General features: G+C 37.5%; 1 protein-coding gene across 1 annotated transcript; it reads left to right on the top strand.

Annotated features, from left to right (window-relative positions):
• The first annotated feature begins 2734 nt into the window (after window positions 1-2734).
• Window positions 2735-18563, top strand: LOC117323053. Its single transcript, XM_033878052.1, has 9 exons — window positions 2735-2969; window positions 4241-4354; window positions 4957-5091; window positions 8204-8407; window positions 9574-9729; window positions 10323-12770; window positions 13106-13158; window positions 13418-13478; window positions 14459-18563. The coding sequence occupies exons 1-9, from the start codon at window positions 2903-2905 to the stop codon at window positions 14845-14847; spliced, it is 3627 nt and encodes a 1208-aa protein (XP_033733943.1). The 5' UTR covers window positions 2735-2902; the 3' UTR covers window positions 14848-18563.
• Window positions 18564-19424: the final 861 nt, after the last annotated feature.

Below are 19424 nucleotides of genomic sequence, written 5' to 3'. Positions count from 1 at the left end.
AATACGGAAGCGTAGTAGGCTCACATTGGAGTATATTTTTCATGGCATGCGAAAATATTTTATCTGGCGGCCGCCACTTAATTATCTGGCGGCCGCCACTTATTTATCTGACGGTCGCCACTTATTTATCTGGCGGCCGCCACTTAATTATTTGTTATTGTTTTTACAATTTAATATGATATCTGCTACTAGTGAAAATATAAGGTTTTGTCAGAACTACCCTAAACTAAATAAACACGAACTGAAGTTTGTCATTTATTATTTTTAATACATTTTTAATTGTAGATTATTCTGCGAAATCTTGACTATTGAGCTTGTTGTACCTGAACTACACTAAGGGGTTGATATAACATTCCGCGGACCTACCAGAACGTCATATTGACTTCTCGGTGACGTCATGATGTATTATAACGAGATAATCAATGTAATGTTATCCGGTTTTGACCAATGAGTAACATTTGCCCAGGTCAGGTACGTAAAACCATGGATTGCCCTCAACCAAAGACTGTATTTGTATAATATATTTTAAGGATCCGAATTACTTAAAATCTAATAAATGACAAAGAAGTAATTCCAACAGTGTAGACAAAATGGCGCTGTAAAATTTTCGGAGCATTCCGCTCCTTTATCGAGAAATATTTATATGTATATATTATATTTCTCTCGGTAGAACTTCGACAGGAAATACAAATCTATATCTTCGGATCACCAACACATAGTGTATATGATACATTGTGCTAACAAATAGATATATAACTTGCAACACAAATGACGAAGGAAGACAACTTTTTGACTCGTGCCCTTACCTAGCCTCGAACTGACGATCTACGGGAGATATCTTATACACGATATATTGTAAATTTTAAGTCTTGTCTTACATATATGGTGTTCCGTAAGGGCCAAATTTCAAATATCGCTCCTTCGCTTTTTCGACCTAAACGCGAAGGATCGAAAGAGCGAAAACACGATGGCGAAGGAGCGAAAACATGATGGCGAAGGAGCGAAAACACGATGGCGAAGGAGCGAAAACACGGTGGCGAAGGAGTGATGTAGGAGCGAAAACACGATGGCGAAGGAGCGAAGTTCCATCGCTCCTTCGCCATCGTGTTTTCGCTCCTTCGCCATCGTGTTTTCGCTCCTTCACTCCTTCGCGTTTAGGTCGAAGAAGCGAAGGAGCGATATTGGAAATTTGGCCCTAACGGAACACCATATATATAAGATATCTTCTATAGGAACGAAACCTTGCCAAACTATAAAAAAAACGAACTCTCCCCACCCGGAATCGTTTATGACCAATAATATGTTCTCTAGAACCATTACCGTTGATGTGGAACAGCTTTGTTCTCTTGATCGATTTTTCCATATCATCGAGCCTTCCCCGGGCGCCACGGCTTTGTTTCCCAGATGTGATAATCGACACAATTTTACCGTCAAAGGAGTTACCTCTAGCGACTAATATTTTATAATCACGAACATTTAGCAATTAGCTCAAATTACTGCATTTCTTTTTCGGCATAGCCGTATAATATTTACTTTTGGCCGCGGATATGACGCGACAGGTGGCGTTACTGGTCAAGATGAAGTATGTGATTGGTCAATGTAGCGGTAGATGCAAAATGTAGATATGCAGTTAAAACGAAACAAAATTAAGATTGAATGCAAGCTGAATAAGTGGATGTATCAAATGACACATTAATAAAATTATATTACTGATTCAAATGCAGCCTTATTATCACAAAAAAATGATTCAAATCGATATAATTTTGTTATCCGTGCTGAAATGCATTAGTTCGTAAATTTATTTCAACAGCAGATTTACATTATAATCAACAGTATTAAAACTATGCCTTTTATCTTTTTAAAGATATTTCTTGTTATGAATATCTTCAACGAGAATCTGTTCTAGTAAGCTCATACATGTGACGTAAAGTTATTCAAGTATATTACCGTTTCCAACAAAATCAAAACATTTCGGTTTTATTTTTGTAAAACTTTATTTATTTGTATCCTCAACATTACTGTAGCATTTTAGTCATGCTTTCGGAGTATTTCCGTAGTAATACCGTAGTGCTACCGTACGTAGCTTATAGGGAATTAGATGTATTAACATGAAAGCATAGCACCTGGATTTTGTCTCTGTTTTCTTCATTTAGTAATAATCACAGAAGACAGATCCGGTGACCGGTTCAGATTTCCGGAAATTATAAAAATCAAATTTAAATTTAACAAATCATTTCTAAATCATAACATTGGATTTGAAAACGACAATAACTGTAATTACCGTAGCAGATATCACATTAAATTGTAAAAACAATAACAAATAATTAAGTGGCGGCCGCCAGATAAAATATTTTCGCATGCCATGAAAAACATACTCCAATGTGAGCCTAATACGCTTCCGTTACGGTAGTATACAGTGTACATCACGACTTTTTCTTCAGGTTAGGTACTTTCCCAATCGGTACTTTCCGTGTGGAAATCCTCTACTTGCGACCCGTACGCGTCCATTTAATGCGGACAAACTGAACAACATTTTTTATATGGCATAGACCTAATTTCCCGAATGAATATTGACGGTCGTGCAACTATATGTCTTGAAAGTTTTTATCAAGGCTTGTCCAAAGGTTACATAAAATTACTAGGCTCAGTCTTTTATTATTTCATAAATGAATAACTGTTACGATCGAACCGTTTGTACTGTGATGAACGAAACAGGGATCTCGAACGGGCAATAATAACAACTCCATGGCGGACATGGCGGACATGTGAATTGCGGTTACGTGTTTTCAATGACACTAACCAACCCCGAAAGATATTCAATGTATGTTAAAATGAAAATTGTGCTCATGACTGACTTCGTTTGAGGATCTTGTTTAACACATGTCAACAGCTGTAGTTTTATATGGCGAAGTCGGGATGTGTGCACGCTGACGACAGAACTACAGGAACTTCGAAGAACATGAAATTCCGTTAGTATATTTATAAAGATCTTGCTCAATTTATATATGATGTTCATCGATTTTTGCACTAATTATCATGAGTTTGTGTGGAATATTAGTACAATACTTTTACAGGCATATAAAACGGTCCGGAATGATCACGACACATCTATATTATAGTATATAGACACCGGAGGATACGTAGCTTTTTAGAGTTTCATCTGGCCCTGACACCATGTCAGAGGCGGGGACATTGGTGACAATGTAGGGTGGGGACATTGATGATAATGTAGGGTGGGGACATTGTAGGGTGGGGACATTGATGACATTGTAGGGTGGGGACATTGATGACATTGTAGGGTGGGGACATTGATGATAATGTAAGGTGGGGACATTGATGACAATGTAAGGTGGGGACATTGGTGACATTGTAGGGTGGGGACATTGGTGACATTGTAGGGTGGGGACATTGATGATAATGTAAGGTGGGGACATTGGTGACATTGTAGGGTGGGGACATTGGTGACATTGTAGGGTGGGGACATTGGTGACATTGTAGGGTGGGGACATTGGTGACATTGTAGGGTGGGAACATTGATGATAATGTAAGGTGGGGACATTGGTGACATTGTAGGGTGGGGACATTGATGACAATGTAGGGTGGGGACATTGATGACAATGTAGGGTGGGGACATTGATGACAATGTAGGGCGGGGACATTGATGACATTGTAGGGTGGGGACATTGGTGACATTGTAGGGTGGGGACATTGTTGACAATGTAGGGTGGGGACATTGATTACAATGTAGGGTGGGGACATTGATGACAATGTAGGATGGGGACATTGATGGCAATGTAGGGTGGGGACATTGGTGACATTGTAGGGTGGGGACATTGATGACAATGTAGGGTGGGGACATTGATGACATTGTAGGGTGGGGACATTGGTGACAATGTAGGGTGGGGACATTGATGACAATGTAGGATGGGGACATTGGTGACATTGTAGGGTGGGGACATCGATGGCAATGTAGGGTGGGGACATTGGTGACATTGTAGGGTGGGGACATTGATGGCAATGTAGGGTGGGGACATTGATGACAATGTAGGGTGGGGACATTGGTGACAATGTAGGTTGGGGGCATTGATGACAATGTAGGGTGGGGACATTAATGACAATGTAGGGTGGGGACATTGATGACAATGTAGAGTGGCAAAATCGGTGTTTCTTTTAATACATATTTGGCTATTGTTATAAATGTTATATATATACATGTGTATATGTGTGTCTTATTTTTCAGGAATTGTTTGTTCGGGTGAAGATGATGTTAGAAACGGGATAGCTTTAAATCTGTCCGGTTTGCTGACAAGTACGGAACCAAAACCTGCATTTTCAGGGATATTGTCTATAAATGGTAATTATGACTTCTTTTGATTGGTTTCTTGTTCCTACAAAGTACATTCATGTTAAATAATCTTTTTATCCAAATATCTGGAGAGTTGATTAGATCATGTGATGCTTCAATAGTGTAAAAGCTTATAATTAATATCATATGTATTACCTCAAATAAGCTCTGGCTCTCAAATAGTGTTAAATTTTAATACTGTATTTATCATCAAGCACGCCCAAGCCCTTCAATAGTGTAAAATTTTAATAACATACCATATTTATCCTGAAATAAGCCCAAACACTTCCATAGTGTAAAAATTTAATATAATATTTATTTGATTATATTGGCTTATTTGTGGATAAAAATTAATAATTAATTTCCACTGGAAATGATGAAACTGTTTGTAGTTACAAAATAGCAAGGCTGGAAGAAGAAATATATTGTATGTGTTTACTGGTACAACCGCAAAATATTAGCCCCGTAAAATTGGACATATTTTGATAGGCTTTGTGGAGAGATATGATCAGCCATATCTCACATATATTGTCCTGTTCATTAGAAAAGTAATTTGTTTGAAACAACAATATATTTACCTTATTAAAAACTCCCTGTCTTTTTGTTTACAGAAATCCAAGACATACCAAATGCATGTACCTTTTTGGAGAGTGAGTTTGATGGGACTACAATATTTATTTTGGATAGAAGGCTTATGTCCCTTGCACAATACAGAAAGGCATTCAGAATGTTCAAAAAAATAACGGGTAAGTGATTTTTGTTTTTTGTTTTTTGCTAGAAGAATTCTAACAGCAAAAGTAAAATTGAATTAAATGACCAACTGATGAAGAATATTATCGATCATGGTTACAAATGTAAATTGTTTTTCTCCTATGATGACTCTGCCTGTTGCTTTATATAATAGCTATATTCATTGTTCTGTCGGCATTCAGAATATTAACCTATTTGGTCAAGATCAGTTTGGATGGTTGCTGAAGTCCATTCACCTTTCTGGGTAATTCATTTTGGATCTTGTTAAAAATTTGTATCGAAGAATAGAACAGGCATATTATTATTATAGAAAATAAAGTTTTCTATGACAGGGACTTGGCAATATTTCCTAACCCAAGATCAATATTATACACAATATATGGATAATAGGTTGATAATTTGTGCCAAGTTCCTGTTATTGTGTTTTCAATATATAGCTAGATAGATAAAAAGAATTACATGTAATTATACTGTACAGTCAAACCTGTCTATAGCGACCGCCCAAGGGGAGGCAGAAAAACGGTCACTATAGACAGGTTGCCTTTATAGACAGGTCAAAATTATTGCACCAACCAATTAACTTAAAACTGCCATAAATAAATTGCCATTGAACAGGGCATTCAGAAGACCAGTCAGAAGTTAAATAAATGCATAAACTTTATAAGTATGAAGGTTTTAATATTTAATGATTTGTGGACCCACACACAAAATATAACTCAAAATGGTCTTATAGATTTTTTTAAAAATTTTGTTCTGAAATAATGCTATATGTATCTATCAAATTATCTCCCTTTCTTTCATAATTAAAGAAAAAGAATACACAATAATTAATTAATTATTATATTTGTGTTACTACAAATTATTGTATGTTATAAAGTCTGACTTCTTATAACCAAAATATTTTTTTCTGACCCAAATTGAAATCCGGATATTTGTGTCAGTTTACGACTTTTTATTAGTATTGACTAATTAAAGATGGCGGCAGTACAAACGCTAGTACCGACAGCTAAGATTAAGAAAGGCATTATTGGCTTTCATGTGAGTAAATCTTGTTGACAGATATGACCAGTGTTTGTTATTGAAGTGATGTATCCTAGTTGTAATCACAAAATTAACTGACCGTGTCAAATGAAGCCACCTGTGCACAGTTGTATTGTAATACCGACACGCATGGTGACCCGACTCCTCTCTTACTGAGCCCCAGGCCAGGGCAGCTACAGTAATTATAGGCTAACAGGTGGTAGGGGTCTTTTGTTTATATACTCAGGCCAGGGTTGGGGTGCTCCTTTGTTTGTATAATCAAGCCAGGGTCGATGTGTCTGAATGTTCCGGGGATTTTATGAGGGATGACTGCCGAGAGCAGAAAATGGCTGACAGAAATCGGTCGCTATAGAAAACAAATTAGCGACCGCCGTTCCGAAATCACCGGTCGTTAGCCACATTAGACAGGTAGTCGCTATACAGAGGGTCCTTATATAGTAAAATCTCACGGGGAATCTTAAAACCGGTCGTTATAGACAGGCAGTCGTTATATGCAGGGGGTCGTTAGAGCAGGTGTGTGTGTATATGTCTTGGGTGTCATCATTTAAATTAGTCAACATGTGTTTTTTATTACATATTGTTGTAATTACCTGAACAATTTTAAAGATTTTATTGCTACTAAGTATTTCTCCACATATCAAAAGTAAGAAATTAAGCTAAACCCACAGCTAAACGGAAAACTTCAACATTGTACAATCAATGGTAAGCTGTAGGTGAAATTCAAAATCTGAAATTTGTGTAGGGCTGTCCATGTATAGATAAAAATATAGTCCAGACTTGGTTATGACAACACATTGGACTTTGCAAAAAATTAAACTCAACCCACAGTTATATGAAAAACTTTAACTTCGCCCAATTAATTAATTCGCCCAATTAATTAATTCGCCCAATTAATTAACAAAGTCCAATTAACAGTAAATCTTAAAGGAATTTCTTAATCTAAAGGTGTTTGGATGGTTATACAAGTATATATCAGGTGACATTATGTCAGCTTATGTACTTAAAGAGAAATTTAGAATTTCACAGAAAGGTTGATGCCTTTGTTTCACTTTTCAGCTGCGACAAACGTGAGACAAAAAACTTGGAATTTTTATCAAAGTTTGAATTTGTCGATGTTTCCTCTAGATCTGTATCCATTTCAATGGACAGAATATGCTGTTTGCACAACAGCATATTCTGTCCATTGAACTGTCTAAAATCTGGTGCTGGAGACAAAGGAAATTCTGGTTATTTGAATTGAAAGTTAATTTTGTGACATAAATGATCCATGATTATGCATTTTAAATTGGCAGAAAGAATTTAGTAAGTTCCATCAAAGAAATAATCTGGAGTAATGTCAGTCTGCCTTAAATTATTTAGAGTTAGTTTTTTTGTTTAGAATCCGTAAAAAGGAAATAGAAATCTTCATTTTGTAAATCTGTAGTGAAGAAAATATGATTTACCGTATTTGACCTAATAAGGGCGCAGGGCGCGGGTAATTGATAGTGGACAAAAGTTATTTATCAACAAGAATGAAGTCTTTACTTTATCTTAAAATAAAGATGGTAAGTTATTATGTGTATTTAGTTTTGGGTGCTCTTTGCACTGACATGTCATCTGTAGCCTGTAGGAATACACAAAATGTGGCGAAAATATGTGTTCCAGTTACTTAATTTGCTGAAGAAAATTGAACACATAAAGTAGCAAAATATTTCACATGAATTATTACTTTTGAACACCATTTTGACACCATTTTGACACTCAGTCAAAGATTTATTTCCCTGAAAAAAGGTAGGGGCGCCCTTATTAGGACAGGCGCCCTTATTAGGTCAAATATGGTATTTAAAAACATTTTTTTTTTAATTTAAAAAGTCCCAAGCAACTGGGCATACATTGTCATATAAATTCAAGTGATTTGATATTTAACCTAAGGAATGTCCATTACAAGATGTAGGGGAGACAACTCCTTCCCATGTTTTGAACAAGTTGACAGTATCACATTGTTCATTATTGTTTGTAATTAAATTTAGTATTCTAATTAATATAGATAAGTTAATTAATTGTTGTGTATTTTTTCTTGCCTTGCAGAATTTCTGTCCCCTCTTTATAGGGGCCATATTCTCCTTATCAACCATGATGTCCCGAGGGAGGATTTGGAAGAATTTAAGAAGGACTTTGATCTATCAGATGACTTTGAGCAGGCCCTTGTACACTGTTCCGATCATGAACTAATTAATATTGCAGACCATGCCTACAGACTGATGTCTCGCCCTGGCCCCACAGAGTCGGAAGGTAATATAGCCATTCTGATCCCACGTTTAAAATTCCTCTGACTCAAAATGAAAACCCCAGGGTCTGACCCCTAGATGGTCCACAGTTCAGGTAGATGACATGTTATTGTCCTGATATTTGGCATGATGTTCATGTGGATGTCTTAACAGGATAAGATTTTTTTGGGATTTTTTTGGGACTTAACTTTTCTTGCGCAATTTCTCATGATTTATTTTTGGGATTTTTTTTTTTATTTGATTTGGGATTATTTGGGACTTAACTTTTCTTGCACATTATCTCAGTTAAAATTTTGATGCAAGTTTCTTCAGTGGTCTACAGTTCAGTTAGATGAGGTTGTCCTAATTTTGACAGGGATGTTCATGTGCATGGGGTCTAATAATAACAATATGCACTTTATTTTGGAAAATAATTCAAAATAATTTCTGTAAATGTTTTCCCGTCTGTCCACTGAAATCATATAATGACTATACAGTGTGGATAAAAAAACACAAATCACTCCAAGGCTTTCTTAGACAACTCCATTTGTCACATTGATACTGAGTAAGCCTAGTGTAAATGTTCAGTACCGTATTTTTCCTCAAATAAGCCCCCTCCCATAGTTTTAATGTTTAGTACCATATTTTTCCTCAAATAATCCGCCTCCCTTAGTGTAAAAGTTCAGTACTGTATTTTCCTCAAATAAGCCACCTCCGATCCCTTACTGTAAAGGTTCAGTACTGTATTTTTCCCAAAAGAAAAACCTTCTCCCTTTGTGTTAAAGTTTAGTACTATATTTTTTTCAAATAAGCCCCCTCCCGTAGTTTTAAAGTTCAGTACTTTTTTTTTCCTCAAATAAGCCCCCTCCTTTATTGTAAAATTTCAGTATCATATTTTTCGTTAAATAAGCCCTCTCCCAGTCCTAAATGTAAGAGTTTGGTACAGTAATTCTCCTCAAATGAGCCCTTCCCTTATAGTGTTAAAGTTTTGAAATTGGGGAGGGCTTATTTTTTACCCTGTTTTAGCCTTCTGTTTTAAAACTGATGATTCTGCAAAAAAGGAGGAGGAGCTTATATGTGGGCACATGGGCAGGGGTTTTGTTCTTGGTTAAATATGTACCCGTGGTTTCTAGGTCGAACATCAGCATCTTCTGGTTGATACAATAGTTATGCGACATCTTTGTTTAACAGAAGAATATGTGAGTCTTCCTCCTGGGATAACTGGAAATCTAAGGTTTCCATCCCTGGAATCTAATGACTGGCAAAGGATGAGTGTAACCTCTTTACAGAATAATCAGACGATGCCCAAGCTACCATCATACTACTTAAGGCAGTTCTCCACACCAGGTGAGTCTTAATCACTAGATCAGTTAGTGATTTTTCCAGTGATGTTTTTAACCGTAGGATTTATCTCCAAGCGTTCTTTAAACTTTCATGTTCTATTTCAAGATCTACCTCTCTTGGTTTGAAGGACTAGTAAGCTTTGACCATGGTACAGGATCTACATTCTGGTCATTTTCCTAAATCACTACTAGTTCTGAATAGCTGACTAGATTTTGATCAAATTTAGTCTGGAGCTTTATTGGGTGAAGAGTCTATTGGTTTTTTTTTTGTATAATAGATGGAGGGTCTGCCTCCCTGGTAGATTCTTTGAAGGACGTATCTTCTTTGAAAGTCCTGAACAGCCTGATGGATTTTGATCAAAGGTCAGGAGCATTATTGGGTGAACAGGACTCACCATTGTATAGATGGAGGATATTTGTAATATACCCTCTGCAATATTTTCCTATAATCAATTAAATATCCAGAGAGCAGTACAGGTACTCTGGGTCTAATCAATTAAATATCCAGAGAGCAGTACAGGTACTCTGGGCCTCTTATTTTTATAATACTATCTGAATTTTATAGATTTCACACTGTACTTTATATCTATTTTTCAGATTCGGCATCAAGTGGTGAAAGCTATAACAACTACAACAGAAGGCCTATGGAACACCACTGTTCCATGTCCTCTGGTGATTCAGTGAGTGGGGCTCGGATGTCCCCAGTCGGAGACTCAGCCCCTGTGTCTCTCAAGGGGCAATCAAGGTCCGTGCCTATGTCAAGGTCAACAAAAGCCCAACAGGATCCAATAGAATTCAGGTCTGATCCTGCAAGACCACCGGTGGTTGGATATAACCCTGATCATGTGACAAGATATAACCCTGGTCATGTGACAGGATATAACCCTGGTCATGTGACAGGATATAACCCTGGTCATGTGACAGGATATAACCCTGGTCATGTGACAGGATATAACCCTGATCATGTGACAAGATATAACCCTGGTCATGTGACAGGAGATAACCCTGGTCATGTGACAGGATATAACCCTGGTCATGTGACAGGATATAACCCTGGTCATGTGACAAGGCAGTTAACTGGGCAGACACTACCACAAAGAATGCCTGAACAAAATCAAGAAAGCAGCTTTTCGTCAGAGGAGATGTTTGTGTCAAATTATCAAGGACAAGTAGAGGAAAATATACAGCATGTTCCCAATCCTGGGGTCATGTCGATGAACTCAGTCGACAGTGGGAACTACAGTAGAGGGTCTGCAGGTCTAAATTTCCTCAGACAGGAGCCACTAAGTTCACATACAAACAGTGAAATAGTGTCGTCATACGTCCGCGGAGACATGGACCATTTACTGGAAGATATCGGAGAAGATGGATTATCCAAATCCATGTTTGATACCAATAGCCGAGGTCAGCCTTTATCTTCAGGGCCTGTTGTTCCCCCAAGTACAACAGGATGTAATGACTATTATATGGATGAGTCTGTACCTCAATTTCCAACATGCGGTCCTACAGCTTTAAATCAGTTAAGTGGAGATTGTGTTAAGAAAAAATCTGACAGCATACCATCCATCGAGTCAAATACAGTCAACTCAATGATAATGAGTGATGTTAGTGGGAAGTTAAATAACAGTGGAAACAGCTTCGGAGGTCATCAGCATCAAAGGTCACTCCAGGGTCAGAGGTCACAGCAAAACCAAGGGTCATTCCAAGGTCAAGGACTCCAGCAGCAGATGCAACAGCAAGGTGAAGGTTTAAACCATGAAGAAGGGCCACAGAGAGGTCAAGAGTTAAACCAGAGTCACATGTTACCATGTCAAAGGTCATTTCATGGACAGAGTTTACAAGGTCAAATGGTAAACCAAATGCAAAGGTCACAGGGTCAGATATCAGCACAGCAACAGCTGTCACAGGGTCAGAGTTCTTCAGGACAATTAGCGGTTCAGATCCAGATGAACCAGATTGTGACAGGAATGTCTAACATAAAATTTACAGAACCTACTGCCATCACATCATTTAAAGCTGAGGATCAAATTGATGGAATATTACAGGCATACACCAATCAGATGTGTGTCCCAAATATTGTCACTCACAGTGGTCAGGGTAATCCCAACCAAACAATGGCTACAAGCACCACAAACCTGGGTAGGCAAGGGACGCAAACAATGGCTACAAATGCCACAAATCTGGGTAGGCAAGGGATGCCAACAATGGCTACAAACTCTACAAACCTTGGTAGGCAAGGGATGCCAACAATGGCTACAAACTCCACAAGCCTGGGTAGGCAAGGGATGCCAACAATGGCTTCAAATGTCACAAACCTTGGTAGGCAAGGGACGCAAACAATGGCTACAAATGCCACAAACCATGGTAGGCAAGGGGCACAAACAATGGCTACAAACTCCACAAACCTTGGGAGGCAAGGGATGCCAGCACCGGCTACAAATGCCACAAACCTGGGTAGGCAAAGGATGCCAGCACCGGCTACAAATGCCACAAATCTGGGTAGGCAAGGGATGCCAGCACTGGCTACAAATTCCACAAATTTGGGTAGGCAAGGGATGCCAGCACCGGCTACAAATGCCACAAATCTGGGTAGGCAAGGGATGCCAACAATGGCAACAAATTCCACAAACCTGGGTAGGCAAGGGATGCCAACAAACCTACAGAACAAGACAAGGCAGGGGGATTTATGTATGCCAAGTATACAGAAAAATTTGGTATCCAAGGGAGATCAGCAGACCGTAAAGATGTGCAGCATGCAAAATGTGCTTGACCCGAGGATGGCCTCACCACAGGGCATGACCTCACCACAGGGCATGACCTCACCACAGGGCATGACCTCACCACAGATGATGACCTCTTCACCCCAAAGCATGCCCACCATGCAGGAGACAGGGATGAATTTACTGTCCAGATCTAGAGGTGATGGGATGTCCAGAGGAATGCGGTCTCTACCAGACAATTTACAATCACAGACGGCTGGCTACCTCCAGCCTAACATCAGGCGTGGGGATGTAGACAACCATTCAAGCATGCAGTCGGAAACAGGTAAATGAGGTCAAACATCATTTGTCAAGCTATGTTGATGATATTGGGTTATAATTTTGTTCAATTAAAAATAACTTCAGCTCCTCAAGACTTATTTCATTTCTAATCTTACCTAGTTATAGATGATTATGGTCAATTTTTTTTTTCTTTTAGAAAATTGATCCTGTCCTAAAGACACTTATTATATATTGAGAGACCACAGATTGCATATATTTTGCTTAATATTTACTTTTTACGTTTCAATTTTTGACACATAAACATTAAATGTAATTCTGTATTTTTGTTTTAGGGTTAATTTTATTCTCTTTCTGACATGTATTTTATCATTTCTATAGGTAACAGACTGACAGATGATCAATGGAATGGAGTCAAAGATTCATCCCAACAGGTATGCCAGTGTTAGGGAGTGTAGGTTATTTTGTATATATGTGGTAAAGGAAAAAATACATATGATCTGTATTAAAGCAATTTTTTCCATGCCATATAGTTCGTTTGTGTATAGTGTTTTCAAAAGTCTCTCGTCAGACTAATAATTATGAGATTACTAAATGACTTGAAATTTCTGTGTAATTTACACCAGTATTGTTTCAAACACTCCCAGAAATTGTCCAACAATCTTGTTAAAGAGAATGACTTTAACATTTCAGGTTGAGAGGGAAATGAGGCCCAATGATATGGGGAATTCTAACAGTCGCCGTGGACGTGATGGTAAGTTTATCAGTTCCCTAGACTGGTACCAGGGAAACTTGGGGAACTATACATTTCATCTCTGTCCCTCGTGTATGTACAATGGTATGTAACATAACACCAAAGTTTGTCAGCACTCTATAGTAGCGGCTTCATTACTTGAGGGATTTTGATCAAACTTCACATTGACAAGGACCAAGAAAGTTTGAGTTTCAGGGTCGGGGGGGTCAAGGTTACTTACTATTTATAGCAGGAGACAGTACCCCCGGTGGAGGAAGTACTTGTATGTTGCTTTATCTATACCCAGTGTACTTGTTACATTTAATTTCTTCAATCCTCTTAGTCTGTAGACATGTCCTCCTCCCTTTCCTATTCGGTGCCACAGTTGGTGTGTGCCTTGGTGGCTTCCTATTCTACTACCTGTAAATACGTAATTTGTTGGACTCAAAAATTTTAGCTAATAACCAAACAGTAATACAATTATTGAAGTCATAATTTAGTGCCCGTTCGTCAGCAATTTCTTCCAATGACTTGTAATCTAGTGAATTTAATGTTATTGAATTTGACTGGAAGTATTCCTTGGTGTTGGGGATCCAAAATGGTAGAAATGGTGGGGGCTGAGCATCCAGCGGCCTGAGGGGTGGGAAATATAGCAAATATTTTAAATCATTCTTCTTCTGTCGGAATTAGAAGAAAAAAAGGCTAAATGTTAGTTAAGGATAGTGTCGAATTCAATACTTGTTACTGAATGGAAGATTCCAAACTTTGGAAAAAAAGATTAATTAATATATTACTTAAATAATATTGCTTTACTTTTACAGTATCACAGAATATATCTAGGTTAATTATACAGGCCCTCTGAACCTCAAATTTATATTTGGTCACATGACTAGGAAATTTATTCTTTTGCTTCCTTCCATTACACAAGTTTCCTTGGGGCTGTGTACATCATTAAGGGTCACTAATTGATTAAAACATTAATTAAAACTTTGTTTTGTCAGATGGTGCCTCAGGCGGTACAGTTCCCGTGGTTACCAATGATGCTATGGGGGCGGAGAATCAGGTCGATATCCATGAACTAGCCCACCCTGTCTTTGTGTACATTCAAAACCAGCTGGATTGCTCTCAGATGTATAACTGGAAGGATCTTGCAGATCTGCACCATCTCAACTATCGTCAGATCCAGGAAATTGAACAGTTGTGGAAACATCGTAGGATCGATAGTCCTTTCGAGTACCTAATCCGCACTTTCCAACGGTACAGTGTCCAGCAACTCCGGGATGACCTAGAAAAGATCCCACGCTGCGACATACTGGATCGTTTGAAGAAGATGGAAATTGAGGGAAAGTTACCCCCTGGTTGTGCTGGACTGTTTACACAGCCTCCATGAGAGGACAGCAGAAAAAAATCCTTTTTTATAGGGTTTTGGTTCATTAGACTTATCTGGCCCGGTGTATATAGAAATAAATGTAAAGTCCCTGAAGGCCAGTTGACGCTTTCCTTACATGTATTTAAGATGCTTGTACTGAATTCCTGTACAAATTACTTAAGAATATAGAAAGAACAATCATGTATGTAAAGTATTAAGAAACCAAAAACAAAGGCAATATAAAATACTGCTGAATGATGAGTACATTTTTCTTAAATTTAAAGTTTATTTATTTTACAACATTTGTGAAACTTTAATTAATCAATGTTGTTGGCCTGGATGGTAACACGTGAGTGGTCTAACTGCGGGAGGAAACCGCAGTACCCGAGATACCCCTTGTGCTTGGGCACCTAGGTGATCCCTAGTTACGTGAACCATTTTACGTCTGATCAGGGAATCAAATTCCGGCCATCTAGGACTAGGAGAAAGGCAAGTGTGATTCCACTGTGCCTCTCGATTACCCGACATTTATTGTCAGAAGTTTCCTGGAGAGAATGTTTGTCTTTGGTAAAATGACTGAATGAGATTTGTACTTAATCATAGTCTACACCATGTAGACCCAGACAATATTTATCTGGTTTGTCCCAAGGACCAGTATCATATTATTCCAGCTCTAACGGATCCAATGGTTCCGTTTTAGTTTCCTTTTCAAAGAAAAGTGGAGCTAAAATGAAATCCCCAGTGTCAAAGTCAGCACGACTAGGTTAAAAATTTGATGCAAATAATGAAATATTCTTATACAAGTGTAAATATGTAATTAGATGTGATCTGGAATGCTGATGTTTAGCATGAGGGCAAGGGTGTATCATTACATTTTTCTATTTCAAGACATTAGAGCGACAATGATTGATATGAAGTAGAGGGTGTTCAGCCTGGGGATATATAAGGATGGGAGAAGTAATGCAACATTCCTGAAGTAAGATTATTGCATGCATTGATTTTGCATGAAAAACTAGCAGAGTCAAAAATTTTTTTTTTTTTTGCTGGTATGATCATTTTAGCAGTATGAATTAAGGTACCACAGTAATTGAGATGGGGATCATACATTTCTACTGGTATGGGTTGTATTAAATCCCAGTCACACCTGGCTTACAACCAGGATATGACCCACCGCAGCCTGTGGCTGATGTTTTTGAAATTGCAGCAAGTTGCTGACAGATTATGTGATTGTAAGCTGAGGTTGTAGGTGATCGTTATGAAAATTAGTCACAACAAGGTCTAATAATGTTCAAAACTGATATTAAGTTGTATGTGATCGTAGCTACATTGTACTTTGCTCTCAGTCATGTGACCAGTCCTACATGAACTCACCACCAGTCAGGAATGATTGTAGGTTATTTTACATTTTGTCGTACCACCTTTAAGCTGGTTGTACCACCTTACAACTGGTCATGGCACTTTAAAACTGGTTGTACCACTTAACAACTGGTTGTACCACTTTACAACTGGTTGTACCTCTTTACAATACAACTGGTTGTACCTCTTTACAACTGGTTACTACTGGTTGTGCCACTAATTAACAACTGTTCAGGTGGCCTGTGACAATTGGCCACCTATTGTGCAACTGATACAAAGTGGTACCACCAACCTATACATGCCCTGACTGGTCGCACAACCTTTTTTCGATGCTGACATAAAGATGGCAGACGATCTGGATGTTACCTGAGCTAGTGCAGCCACAGATAATTACAAATTACTGCAGATTGTGCTTACAAGATGAAATCGCAACAAGAATTGGTTGTATTTCATAGAGATTGTCACTAAGGAAGGGTTCAGTTTTCTTTAGTTTGTATCATGCAATTAACATGCCATATCGTTGCCTATTCCAAGGTTGTTGTTTTTTTAATCATGTTTTTCCTATTTAGCCTTTTTTTAGCCAAGTGTGATTCTCTGATGATAAATTATAACACCTCGTTTTGTAAAATCACCATTTCACTGAAGAATGAAGAATGTATATTGTTCAAGAATGATTACCATAATAGTTATACAGACATCTTCCAAAAATTTTAACTTTATTTTAACGACATCCCGACTGAAATTCTAGGCAATGCTTTTACTTTTGATGACATCCTGACTGAAATTCTATGCAATTCGCTCTCTTTTAATGACATTCTTGACGTCATTTATTAGTCATCGACTACTATCAACGCTTTTAATGACATCCTGACTGAAATTCCAGGTACTGCGCTCTCTTTTAATGACATCCTGACTGAAATTCTAAGCAATGCGCTCTCTTTTAATGACATCCTGACTGAAATTCTAAGCAATGCGCTCTCTTTTAATGACATCCTGACTGAAATTCCAGGTACTGCGCTCTCTTTTAATGACATCCTGACTGAAATTCCAGGTACTGTGCTCTCTTTTAATGACATCCTGACTGAAATTCTAAGCAATGCGCTCTCTTTTAATGACAGTCTGACTGAAATGCCAGATGGTGCATTGTATTGCAAGTATATGTATATGGCATTGAAATGTTCCATATGTGTGATCAATGACACTGTGTTTGTTAGTATTTGTTAAAGTATCTGTTAATATGAGATTTGTTAATGATTTATCTATCATACTGTAAATGTGGATATTTACGCGAGGGGGAAATTTACGCTAATTACGTGGATCCCTTTTAATCACGAAAATTACCCCCCATGTGTATTATTTTGATATTAATTAGGGTATACTGGAACTACAAACTAAGGTGGGTCGATCACGAAAATTACCCCAACGCGTATAGTTTACATATGAAAATCGCGAAATTGACCACCCGTGAAATTTAACCACATTTACAGTATAATGCTTATCATGATTAGAACTCCATTTTTGATATCATGTTATTGTTTTTCATAGATTTTTGCTCAGAAGTTCTGTTATGTATTGTTTTACCTGCAATAAATGGCGATCTTTGGTGTTTGTGACTGGATTAGATGCAGGTTTAACTGCACAGTGTCCAAAAGCCCGAGTTTCTTCTTGTCCTGACACCATTTCTGGTATAGGGTTGCCTGGTGGAAACTCGGGCTAAGTTTCCAAGATTTCGGCTGCAGACATTTTGTAGCATGTAGTAGTTCAAAGATTATTGCTTTGGACAGTTTTAACCGTAGGGATTTTATAGTTTAGAACGGTATTACTGTATAGATCTAAGACTACAATGTACCAATTAATGTTAATAGCATCCCTCAGACATCTGAATAATGTTTTCTGTGCAATATTCTCTAATCATGTAGTTATAGAGCTTGCTCTGTATTGACCTTTATGTTTGAAGGTTAGAGGTCTAGGTCACTGTTGCTTTGAATGAAAGGGGCCGCTGTGGCTGAGTGGTAAAGGTATCCCAACACTTTATCACTAGCCCTCCACCTCTGGGTTGCGAGTTCGAAACCCACATGGGGCAGTTGCCTGGTACTGATCGTAGGCTGGTTGTTTTTCTCTTGGTACTCCGGTCCTGTAATTACCCTGGCTGTTAATAGGACGTTAAACAAAACAAGCTAAACCAAACTTTGAAGAGAAAATTGGCTTTTGTGTGTCAAACAGGAACAAGTTTAATACATGGCTCACATCATATCAGATAATTAAATCCCATATTACGTTGACACTTATGTACAACATACTGTTAATATTTACACAAATCATACACCTTTCTGAAAAAGTTGCATTTAACAAGATTTTTTTGATAATATTTGCTTTGGAATAATAATAAAAAAAAAAGTAAAATTATAAAAAATTATAGATGTTTTACTGTCATTTCATTGCAGTTTAATATTTATTGATTTCGCATTTATTTTCATATGTATGTAGTTATCTCTCAGAAACATTAAACAACACCAATGCTTATCAGTCATATCTTAACAAATTATACCTTTTTCCATTAACATCAAACTTACCATTCTGCCTGCCAACTGTTACCTGTATTTGGTAGACACATACCATAGATAGTCTGCTAATTCACCAGCCACATTCATAGTGTTGAAATCATGGGTATTGTACAGAAACGTATAAAAAGTATCGGGACACATAATTTTTACGATGTATATTTCATGCATTTTGACAAATTTTCAATGGGCTTTCATTACTTTCTTTTTCAATAGATTTTCTTGAGATTCCATACCCTGGTAGACAATTGTAAGCTCTTTCACTCGATAATTATTTTAAACTACTTTTCCTGTGGCTTGTTTACATGTACCATAAACATTGTTTTGTTATTTATTTTTACCTATTTATGATATTGCTAATTTAAAAAAAAAATGATAATAATAATGTGCCATATCTCTTGAAATCCTTTAGGAGCAAATAATTCTCTACAAATCATGAAATTTCAATAAATTCTATTGAAAATCAAAGTAATACAAATTAATTGAAAATTTGAAATATACAGTAAAACTATTATATATGCATCAAAATATTTTTCAAACTTCTCTGGCTTACAAGTTCTGAAAATTACTTAAAATTTCATTGTCAGCCTGTGGGTCTGAATGAAATAGATAATATAATTCATACTGGTATTTGTGGTGTCAATAAGATAGATAATAATGTTTCGTATTGTCAAACTTTTG

This window comes from Pecten maximus, chromosome 3, assembly GCF_902652985.1.
Source record: "Pecten maximus chromosome 3, xPecMax1.1, whole genome shotgun sequence".
Taxonomy (NCBI): Eukaryota; Metazoa; Mollusca; class Bivalvia; order Pectinida; family Pectinidae; genus Pecten; species Pecten maximus.
Note: the sequence above shows the minus strand (reverse complement) of the source record. Positions and strands in the feature narration are given on the sequence as shown.